The 12013-nt window shown below is 46.7% G+C and overlaps 1 protein-coding gene across 2 annotated transcripts in view; it reads left to right on the plus strand.

Moving 5' to 3' along the window:
• MED15 (mediator complex subunit 15) overlaps positions 1 to 9672 on the plus strand; it is a 723364-nt gene extending 713692 nt beyond the window's left edge. For both annotated transcript variants that reach the window (XM_085634093.1, XM_085634094.1), the window contains exon 17: positions 8257 to 9672. In XM_085634093.1, coding sequence (XP_085490219.1) covers positions 8257 to 8393 — 137 coding nt within the window. In that variant the 3' untranslated portion in view covers positions 8394 to 9672. The remainder of the gene's footprint in view (positions 1 to 8256) is intronic.
• The last annotated feature ends 2341 nt before the right edge of the window (positions 9673 to 12013 follow it).

Raw genomic sequence — 12013 nt, forward strand, 5'->3', positions numbered from 1 at the left:
TGGTAGTACTGATAACCAAAACTGGACATATACAACATCCTAATAAGGCTGCACCCTGCCAAACAAATACATACATCTCAAGCTCAAAGACAAGCATGGAACACAGTGACATAAATGCAGGACTACAACTTTGTAGTTCTCCATTTTCCTTGGAAACGTCTTAACGCTGCATCTGCCTGATGTCCAAAAAGACTGGCACCGTCAAATGGTATTTCGGCCAAAGCCAACTGGACAGCCTCCGAGAAACCCCAAAAATGCTAATCAGGCCTGACGCCTTAGCCTCACTGCAGATGCCATGGCCCGACCCACAGAGTCCGTTGTGTCCATGCCACACTTTATGGCAAGCCTAGCAGCTTGCTGACAATCTCTAACCAAGTTGCCTACCTCAGCACAGAGGTTATTCAGAAGAGATGGGAGCATGTTCTGAAAATAATCCCATAAAGCATAGGATAAGCACCCCAGCACACAAGATGTGTTGGTGGCTCTCAATGCTGAGCTGGCTGAGGCAAAAATATGCTTTCCACAAACATCACGACCCTAATCATCCTTACTCCCTGGAGTCTTAGGAGTAGACTCTGTCCTGAGAAGACGTTGCAGCCTGGGTGACCAGACCACTAGTGGAAGGATGCCTATGCAAGCAAACTGGGTCCCCAGATGCAGACAAATGTCTGCGCACAACTTCACGGTCCACTGAGACCCCTGACTCGGCCCAGGCACGTAACAAAATATCAAATAGGGTCTCACTATATGGAAGAACAGGCTCTTCTCCCGTTTGCCCCTAGCAGAGGTTCTCAAACAAGGTATCTGCGCAGTGATAAATCTAAAACAGCAGTCACTTTCCTCAACATGTCTGCAAAGGAGGAACTTGCCTCCATTGCAAGACTAGGGGGGACAGCAATCCCGAGGCTGGTGAAGAATCCAGTCCACTAGCCTCACCAACAGCTGTAAGCCAGTACTCCTCCACCTGAAACACATTGGTGTCCGAAATGGGCTGAAAAAGTCCTGCCCCAAACGACATTGGTGGGCCTACTGGCGCCTCTTCCTGAAAAGGGGCCACAAACTGTATGATCCCTTCAGGCTGACTAGCCGCTGATGCCGAATCAGTGCCATCACGATGTCGACAGGGGAAGGAGAGGCATCTTCGACCCGTCGTCAATGTCGGAGTCAGATGGTCAAAGAACTGCGTCAACGGCAAAGTTCATGAAGGACTGAGAGCCTGAGCCAAAGTGACGTCAACCAACGCAGATCCCTTGACCCCGATGGCTCAACTGTCACCGAAGACAATTCCTCTGGCGTCCCACTCACCTCCTTGGGGCCTAGAGGTGCTCCAAAGGGAGCTGAGGTCCTAAAGATGAGGTAATATTCCCTCATCCGGGCCATCGACGCCCTGGCACCCAGAAACACAGAGAAACTCGGTGTGGAGTCGTATATGGCTTCCTCAACCGTCAAGCAGGAGGAGCCATGGGAGACAGAATCTCCACGCAGTGAAGTCCGAGACTGCCGGGACGTCAACCTCCCCTTACCTTTCGACTTCCCTTGAGAAAAACGTCCTCAAGACCGGCTTCCGCTCCTAGATCGACCCTCCCCCCCCTCCTCCCCCCCATGCTCTTCCTGGGATGACGAAGACCGAGGCTGGGAAGCCTCCGATGATCTCAATGCATGCGCCGCCTTCAATTATAAATGCCGCTCCTTCAACAACTCAGTTTTAAATTCTGGCAGGAACCACAATCTTAGGTGTTGTGGTGTTCACCTAAAAACCACATACAAATTGTATGTGGGTCTGTCACCGACACATGTGGGTCACAAGACCCACAAGGTTTGAAACCTGTCGACATCAGACAAGGGCACACTGTTCCACCAACACCAGGTGTCGAAGCAGGTCTGGAAAAAACAACCGGAGGAATCGCTTCTCCGGATCCGTGTTATAGCACGGAAAAGAAGAAATTGACGTCCGCGCCGGAGGGACTTATATGGCTCCACTAACGTCCTATCCGGAGATGTCACCGCGGAGCCATACGACACCATCCCCCGGCACGCAGAGGTACTGCTGAGAAATTTCCAGATCCAGACTAGCTCCTGGGGAGAATTCAAAATCAAGGAATCTGCGGCTAGGTGACTGTCAGATGCATGAAACACCTTATAATTAACTGACCAATAATGAGCGGTTTTACTATGTATTTATGGAATAGAACACCAGATGGTTGCCTTGGACTAATTGCACAAACATTTTAGATCCCTTTGTACCAACACATTGATAGGAAATATCTTATAATTTTCCTCTGTTAACATGAGGTTCTATTATGTATTTCTTAATTAGTATGCAAGTATTGTTTGTTCGCTTCCATTACTTTGATAACTATGTATCTGATAGAGACTTCTAGCTGCAGATTTCTTACCTCTGAATTTCCCTGGCGTCAGGCTGGATCCGGAAACTTTTGCTCAAGCAGTACCGCTTACGCGCGCAGTCGGGTGGCTTCTTTCGGCTCCGTGTAACGCCGGCGTCGTTGGCATCAGTTGACATCGCGGTCACCTATATAAAGCGACACCCAGGCGCACGGACATCAGTTCTTTTCTATCTGCGCCAGTTAACCGCCGATCCGGAGAAGAGCTACCTCTGTCGCTTTTTGACAGGCCTTTTTCGACTTTTGTCAACTTCGTCATTGTTGAATGTGTGTGAAGATGTCGTCGAGGAAGACAGGGTTTAAACCGTTCGATTCCTGTCAGAGCATGATGTCGGTAACCGACCCCCACCTTTTCGGTCTTTGTCTCGAGCACGACCACAACTCAAAGTCGTGCTCGGACTGTCGGGCCATGGCTCCAAAAGCCTTACCGGAGCTGGCTATGAAGCTCCTTGCAGGCCGGTAGTCAACACTATCCAGCGAGACTCCACGGAGGTCCCGGTCTTGTTCGAAGAAGAGGCTGTTGCAAGACCACTCCCGAAGCCCCAAGTCCTCTTCGTCCCACTCGAGGTCATCGGGATACTTGGGGAAGAGGCACAAGAAGTCGTTGTCCAAGCGGACTTCATCTTCGCCTCAACTGTCATCCGTCGACGAACGAGGTAAGGAACACCTATGCTCTAGCCACGGTTCAGTGGAGCCAGGGTCAACTTCACGCCTGCCTCCCTTTCCGATAGCCGGAGCGACCCCCGCTCACATGAAAACATTTTAGGAGGCCATGCGCCGTGTGTTTGAGCGGGTCAACCCCCTCTGGTAAGCCCGCGGGGTCGGAAGGAGCATAATCGGATTCTACGCAGTCTGCTCCAGCCACGGTGCCAGTGGGGCCATGGGGATCCGGCATGGCGCCGGCCGTGCCATCACGACATTCCCTAGTGTTGGACCCAGAGTCTGTGCCTTCGCTCTGCTGTTGCCCACCGTCTGTTTCAGCCCCATCCTTACAGAACGGTCATTTCGACTTCGATAGGACCCAGGAAACCTGAAAATGTTGATAATGTTTTGGACACTGGATGGGATTGGGAGGGGTATTTGGCCCCTTTAGAACACCACTGTCGATGAAATCACTCTGGCCAGCGAATCAGTCGTTTCAAGGCCACACCTTATTGTGAATTTTGCGGCATCTTTCCCGTCCTTAACTGCCTGAGAGAGCACAGCCCGGGCCTCCTCTAGGACTTGTGGCAGTACTTGCTCAACCGGCTCTCAAAGGGAGTGGGAGAAGTGGCCCAATAAGCATGTGGTATTCACCGACCGCAATGCCAGGTTGAAGGAAGAAAACATCTTCTCAAGTGATTCCAGCCTCTTGGATTCCCTTTCCAGAGGGGCGGAAGGGAATGCGCCTTGGTAGGTAGAAGCCTGTACCACCAGGTTTTCAGGGGTGGGGTGTTGGCTGAGGAACTTTGGGTCGTCTGGAGCCGGGCTATGGCGGCGTGCAGTTGTCCTATTTACGGGAGCCCCTGTGCTAGGCTTGGACTCCGTGCCTAGAAGGACATCAGTAAGTGCCTCATTGAAGGGGAAAAAGGGTTCAGAGGTGAAAGCCCCAGGTACTTTGTTCAGGAGATTAATCCTGACCTGCACTGAGGGCAACTCCAGTCCGAGGACCTCGTTGCTTTCTTGACCACCATGGCATAAAATGTCACCTCCTCCGTAGCCACAGTTGGCGGAGAGAGCATGCCAGTATCTGGGGAAGTGTCCCGTCCACTGGCCTCCCCAAGCTCCCATATCAGTCCATCTGCTCTGCAGACACATACTGGTGTTCTAAAGGGTCCATAATCCCCTCGAAATCCTCTGCTTTGGGTACTTTTAAGGGTTATCTTTCTGCTCTATCTGCTTTTTTGCGGCTCCCAGACTGACCCTTTCTCTTTAGGTCTCCAATTGTAAATAGGTTATTTGAAGGGGCTCAAACCCTTTGTTACGCCCTTTGTTATACCACAGTAGGACTGTAATTTGGTCCTCACTTTTCTTATGTTTGCTCCGTTCGAGCCTCTGCACAGTTGTCTCCTTTCGGATGCTTACGATAAAAACGGCCTTTCTTGTGTTGATCGCATCTGCCCGGAGGCTGAATGATTTGCAGGCGCTATCTTGTACGCCCCCCTACATGATGTCTTTTCCAGACAAAGTGGTGCTTCGCTCCCCTGCTTCATTTTTGCTGAAGGCGGTGACCCCATTCCACCTGGATCACTATCACGCTGCCCACCTTCTTTGCTCCCCCGCATTCCTCTAAGGAAGAGGTGCGTCTCCACCTTCTGGACCCAAAAAGAGCGTTGTTGTTCTACCTTGACCGCACAAAAGAGTTCCGGGTGGATGACCAACTCTTTGTGGGTATGTGGGACCTAAGAGGGGTTGGGCAGTGCAGAAAAGGACTATCTCCTGCTGGATCGTTCTCTGCATTAAGATCTGTTATGCCCTGGCTAAGAAGCAGCCCCCTGAGGGATTAAGGGCCCTTTTCACCAGGGCTGCGACTACGGACTTGGCTCGGGCTTTCCCAGTCCTGGCCATCTGTCGGGCAGCAACGTAGGCATTTTTGCACATGTTTGCCAAGCACTACTGCCTGGACAGTCTGGTCCGCAGGGATAGGCATTTTGCTCGCTTAGTCCTGCAGGACTTTCTAGTGTGAGGAATTGGTCTGCAACACACCGTCAGGAGTGTATGGCTTGGTCAAAGGGAAAGGAATCTGCAGCTAAAAGTCTCCATCAGATGAACAAGTTACTTACCTTCGGTAACGCATTATCTGGTAGAGACAGTATCTAGCTGCAGATTCCTTACAGGCCCACCCATGCCTCTCCGCTTTGATGACTGATTTTGTTAGAGCTAGGATTTCTCCATTTATCAGGGCCCTAGTTTTGCACATGTTTAAGTCCATTACTTTGTGGCTCTGTGCTTCTGGCGTGGAAAAGACTAAAAGTACTGATGTCCGCGCCTGTGTGGCACCTTTATAGGTGACCGCAACATCATAATCAATGCTAACGATGTCACGCAGAGCCAAATGGAGCCACCCGACGGCGCGCGCAAGGGGTATTGCTAGAGAAAATGTTTCCAAATCCTGCGTGACGCCTGGGAAATTCAAAGGTAAGGAATCTGCAGCCAGATATTTTCTCTACCAGATAATTCATTATCAAAGGTACGTAACTTGTTCAATTAGAGACTTATTGCATGTAATGTGCATATATGGAGGGCCACAAGAGTGGTGTATTGTGAGCTGATGTATGCTGTGTATTAGGTTTTATATTTGCAGTTGCCTTTTTTTTTTTTTTATGAAACTTTTTTGGCCTATGGCCAAAGTAAAGTATTTTCATTCATTCAAAGGCGTTAGAGGCTTTGAAGCCTCTTGTCTTGATATGCTAAATCACTAGCCATCATGCTGGCAGTGTAAACACCTTCCTCGTAGGCAGGCATTCTTTTGGAACGTAGAGAGCCCGGGCTCTCACCTGCAGGGGGTCAGAAACTTGTCTGTGGTGGCAGGCTGGACAATACCAGTCAGCCGGCACACTAAGAGACCAGTCGTATTCAGGGCGCGCCTCTAAGGTGCCCTCTGTGTACATGTCAGGTCAAATCTGATACTGGCATCAGTATGGATTTGTCAAGACTAGGTGTTTGATACCAAACACCATTATTTTCAGTGAAGCCTTTATGTAGCTGGGTAACTCGTAATGACCAGTGCCCAATAGATATACTTAAAATGTCTCCCTGATCACTTGTAATATTTAACAATGGAACTAGACATCGCAGGGGCATATCTGCAGATGTGTCTTCACATGTTATATAATGCACCCTGCCTTAGGGCTAGAAGACCTGCGGCGGTAGGGGTGATTTACAGATATTGTATGCAATGTCTGTAGGCATGGCACACAGGGAGGGTGCCATGTTGTATTTTCACAATGGTTTGCATCATTTCACGCAGTCTGCATGGATTTGGATGTGGGTCTGAGCTGGCCTTGATTAGTCTGCAGGCAGTCTCCAGCCCAGGGCTTCAGTCTCCCCTCCAGCACCTCTCCTACCCGCTCAGTCGTGTGGGCCCTGGAGCCTCTCACCCGCCCCTAGGGGCCCTTCTATCAGCTGTGGCCCTCCCCACAGTGCAAAGTTCAAGAAATTAGTGGCCAGAGGCCCTCCCGACTTGTGTCGTGCACCAGTGGGGTAACAGCACATGGATTGAGCCACCAATGCCCTCATCTGCCCTCGGCCGGCTCGCTGTCCTCAGCCGTACCACATGATCTTTTCCACCCGCTCAGCGCCTCATCAGCTTGCGCTGGTAATGTTCAGCCTTCTGCCTCTGGTTGGGTCGCAAGACGACACACCAGTTCTGCGGCCGTGGCCAAGGGGGACCGCACTCCCTGTTGCCTCTAGGCTTCTTTGCCGCTTGCGCCACCTAGCCGCTACTCCCTCCACGCTGGGTTGCTGTTGCGGCGGTTGTCTCCCTCCCCAATTGCAGAGAAGGGAGAGAATGGCCATGATCAGGTCGCTCACAGTTCCCCCGTTTCATTGGGATACTGCCGATGCCTCTCCAGGTGTATGAACTACAGGATGACTGCAGCTGTGGAGCTCAGCCGAGAGCATCTGCTGGCTTTGCCGTCCCAGCGATGCCCCCTGTGACTTGGAAATGTGTTAATATTTTCTGTTACCTCTGGCACAGTTTGATCAAGTAAAAGACTTGGTCTTGATGCGAGTCTTTTGAGTTTTTCCTCAAAGCAAAGATCTACTTCGTTCCCTTCCTGTGTTCTCATGGCTGTGACAAACTTTCTTTTTACTCAGGATACTGTGGAAATTAACAAATCTATTTCTCAAATGGCAGAGGAAGCTGTATTCCTTGTATGCCACAAGAGCCTCAAGCTACTTTTGGACAGGAACAAATCCAGTAATTCTGCTAAAATGCTTATCGTAACTTACTAAGCAGGCCTCCAATTTCTTAGCTCTAGGTCTGTACTTTACAACAGGGGCTTAAGAACTGGGTCAAGGCATTTCGGAGTCTTGAGGGTGAATAACTGGCAGCACAAAAGTCATTATGGGTTGGACCCAGTACAGGTTGAGGCAACATCTGTCTTGTCGTTTCAGTCCAGCAGTCTTAGTGAGAGGAGAGTGCAACTCCAGTGGTGCTTGGAAAAAAGGCCAGGATCCAATAGCATTGCCATCCAATTCTCCGGATCTTAAGAGAATTGCACATCCTTTGAACAGTGAGGGTGAAAATATCAATGCATGGCAGAACCCAGCCAGAACAGGTCCCAACAAGTGATTTGGAAAACTGGGGGAGGAGATGTGGCCTGTGGGCCAGACCTTTTAACTTGGAACCTGAGAAGCAGGTTTGAGGTCAGAAATTTGCTTAACCTTCTGTGATTCTTGGCAAATCCCTTAAATCTTTGCGCTATATAAAACTGCATAAAAACAACTACAGTATTACAGCTGTGTTCTTAAGATGTCCCATCAAGTCTTTTCTCACTGTCTATTTCTCCTGTCATTCTCTCACACACATATGTACATTTGCCCCTCTCCTTTAACCTAGCCCCGAAACTTCTGATATCACAAGAGTAATACAAGTTGTCATAAAACTGGAGAACAAAAATCAGTAGAAGCTGTTGCATATAGAGGTGGATGTAAAGGTGAAGGGTACGGTAATTAAGTATTAGTGTCAACCTGGGTCCTACTTTGTTAGGGTAAGCTTGGTCTAGTGGGTTGACATGGGTTGGGAGTGGTTGTCAGCTCTTGGGGAAGATAATGTTTGGGTTAATTCTAGAGAAAACACTGTTCTGAGTTAGGACTGCAGTCCAATACAGGAGTGCCTGTTTTTCGCTAAAGTTGTTTTCTTGCTTTTCAGAGGCCAATCCATTCCTACAGTCTGTGTACCGGTATATGACTTCCAAGCTGCTGCAACTTCCAGACAAGCACTCAGTCACAGCACTTCTCAACACCTGGGCACAAAGCATCCGCCAAGCCTGCCTCTCAGCCGCATAACAAGACTTTTTTGTATCTAGGTGTCTGGTTAAGTAGGAAACCTAATTTTAGTTTCAGTTGGCTTCTCTGCTTTGACTTTAAGCCCCAGTGAAACGCCAGGTGCCCCCCACCCCTCCAATCATTGCCTCTATACATCTCTGTTCCCCAGACAGATTGTTGGGGGGAATTGAGTGGATAATATTGTCTTCTCAAAGAAGAATTTATTTGTAGACTTCCATTAGGGAGTCAAACTGGTTTGGGGGCAATTCTTGTGTGTTGCTTGGATTTTCTCCCATTCATATAATTCCTGGATGTTGCCGGATATTCTACTTGCCCACGCTTCAGGCTTGTGCACCAGAAGTACTGGTTCTGCATGAAAATCATCTGCCGCAAGTCTTATGCGTCCCAGCTTCATTCTTATCTGTAAAGGGCTGTAAACCGAGCCTTGGTGCTCAGGGAACAAATTGACTACCCTTGTGGAGAGGACTTGTGCATACAGCGCTTCTGAGCTTCATTGAGAAGTTTCCTTCGAGTGTTAATTGTCCTTTTACCAATGTGGAGGATGGAGATGGTATTAGTGGTATCCTGTGTCCTTTTTTCCTCTCCACAAATGGAGAAGATCAAGCTCTACAGGCATAGTTTTCTCCATGACATTACAATCTGGAACTTGGACTGGCTTTGTATTGCCATATGTATTAAAAGAAAAAACAGTGACATTTTCCTTGCGTTTGTCACTTTGTCATTTATCTTGTTTTGTTTACAACATTTATTTGTGACTGCACAGGTCCCGAGAACTGTCTCTCACACCACATGCCTGCGTGCATATTTGTTGCAGCTCCTTAAAGGCATGGCAGAAAAAGGTATCATTACTACTTGTTCCTTCTCTTAAGTGTGATGGAAGGTGTACTGTTGGTGCCTGGGAGCATTTTAAACTGTGGCAAGATGATGGCCCTTTTCAAGACAAACAGAGGGAGTCAAAAGTGGGTTTTATTTAAAGGAAATTACAGCCTGTCGGCATGCTGGAGACATTTTAATAAAGGGAAGACTTATTTTGCACACACTTATCCTGTTTTATTTAACTTTAATTGTGATATAATAATGAGACTCCAAACAAATGTGCACGATTTTCGGCAGCATGCAGCTCTAGGTCATTCCTTAGAGGATTACCAAGAAATCTTTAATGCTGGGTGGTATTATGTAAGCCTCGCTGTGGCAGCCATGTTTGATATTTTGTACACTATTGCAATGTCTGTTACTCTGTTTATAAAAAAAATAAATTTTATTCTCCTCTGTTTCAAAAGATACATCTTTAGAGTAAGGTTGCAGGGCAGAGACATCCAAGCAGCTTGGGACATCTAGAAATTACTGATTTATGAAATAACCAAATGGTGGTCTAAGCAAGACTATAGTAGTCATACAAGTAGATGCCAGCAAGGTCTCTGTCAAATTAGGTGGTCTTGGGAGGAGGACTTCCAACACTGATGAGCAATGTTTTGCCTTCTCATTTTCTTTATTGCACAGTTTTTTATTAAATGTTTTGGAGGGTAAAAATGTTATATTAGGGAAGTGTAAATAATGGCAGATTGTCAGGGCTAAAGTACACAGGAGCTGATCAGTCACCATCTGAGTCCTTGTAGGGCTGTGATACCACCTGAAAGGACCATTTATATTGTTCTATGAACAAGCATCAAAAGGCAAAAGTTATCTTGATCTAGGCAGTTACTCCGTTTGAAATGATGAGGGTCTGTGGGTTTGGCCTATGCTGAAACTGCCAATAAATCGTAATTGCTCAGATGTTTGAATGAAGGTGCATGGTTTCTATCTGGGAGTAACCTACCCACCCAGTAATGGCAAACACTGTAATTGGAAAACAGTAGTAAGTGTGTCCAGATGGTATAGCAAAAGGAAATCCCAAAGTCTGTTTTTGGGTGAATTAGTACAATTTTATTCCTGGTACATTTCTTCTTTTTCATGGGAATGGATTCTCAGCGAACGCTTGCTTCTCTGTATCTGCATAAGCTGGAGAGTTTTTTTCCAAAGCTTATTTTGTTTGACTTATGTTGAGTTAAAGTAGTTATGTAACTTTTAGATGAGCAGCTTTGAAGGTCTAAATATTCAAGTCAGGGACGTAATTCGGTTCTAGCAGTATGCCGCCTTGTCTGTGTTCAGTCTACAGACTAAACAGGGACAATACTGCACAAAGTGAGAGCAAAACTGACTGCGTATGTCTGTCTTAAGTCCTTGGACCGTGCATGGCCTTTATCAGTGGCTTGTCCTCTGCCTGAAAAACAGCCAACACATGTCACAGGACAGTGGTGTCTCTAAAGTGTTGTGTGGGGAGTGGTGAAGGCACACAATTGGGCTACTCATAAAACAGGTGGGGCCACCTACAATGGGTAACCTGAAGATTGTGCCTTGTGTCTCATGTGTAATATATTTAAAATATATATATTGTCTACTAGCTGTTTTTAAAGTAACAGAACAGGCTCCGACACAGCACGGGAACAGTTTATACGCAATGTTTTTATTAGCGTAACCACCATATAACACAAGTTTTGGCCGTATGCCTGGCTTTGCTCACACAATGAGCCCCCTTTTGTCACTTTCATTTATACTTTGACGTATTTCTCAAGGAAATAGAAGAAACACTACATGTGGCATTACATTTTTTAAACTGTCTTATTGACTGCATGATTGGTAGTGCGTCCCAGACAAATCCATATTACATTTAGTCCTAAATAATGCTGATATTTACAAGCGACAAATGTTACAATTCATGAAATATAAATTGTACAGAAGTACATATAGACAAATTGATGTGCATAGAAAGTGCGATGTCTAAAAATCATAACCTCTCTAAATTAAATCGGAAATTAAATCAAAATGGTAAAAATAGTAGATAAGTGCAAAATCAGTGTAAGCAACATGACAATCAAATGTATTCGCTGGAGTGCTTTCTACTTTCTATACTATGTCTAATTTACATGAATGCACAGTAGACTGTGTCTGATTGCGCTCATCTAATGGACAGTATTTCATGCATATAAAGGTTTTCTGGATTCTACATTAATCCAATCACGAATTGAAAACTTCCTAAATTAAGTCATGTATACGTGAAGCCCAAGTGGGCTTTGTCTAGTTGCACTCATCTATTTTAATTCAGAAACCGAGCACTCTGCCCCTTGTGCAAAAAAGTCAATTATATTTTAAATGGACCTTGGGATTTCAGAGTTAATTGGCATGTATTTGCAAGTTCATCTATCCTGATGGACAATCAAAACATTGAGAGAGAAATACTTAACGCAAGACCAACCTAGGTATAGTCAGATAACTCAAAATCCATACCCTGAATTTTTGGACAGCCCTTGAGGTTCCAACTGTTATGAATACCCTAATACCAGTAGAACAAAGGGGCCCTTAAGTGGATTGTCTCAATGGAAAATGCACTACTTGCCTTATTGACACTGGTACAAGCCGTTTGGCTCTCTAAACTTCTGAATCCCCTCCTTTTTTTGTTTACCTTTCTCTGACTTGCCCGTAGACGCAGTTGGTATTTCCAACCAGAGAATCCCCCAACATATTACTATCCTGTGTCCATTTTGTGGGACCTATCCTCAGCAAGCTTTCCTTTTTTACTTAGT

Source organism: Triturus cristatus, chromosome 11 (genome assembly GCF_964204655.1).
Source record: "Triturus cristatus chromosome 11, aTriCri1.1, whole genome shotgun sequence".
NCBI classification, from domain to species: Eukaryota; Metazoa; Chordata; class Amphibia; order Caudata; family Salamandridae; genus Triturus; species Triturus cristatus.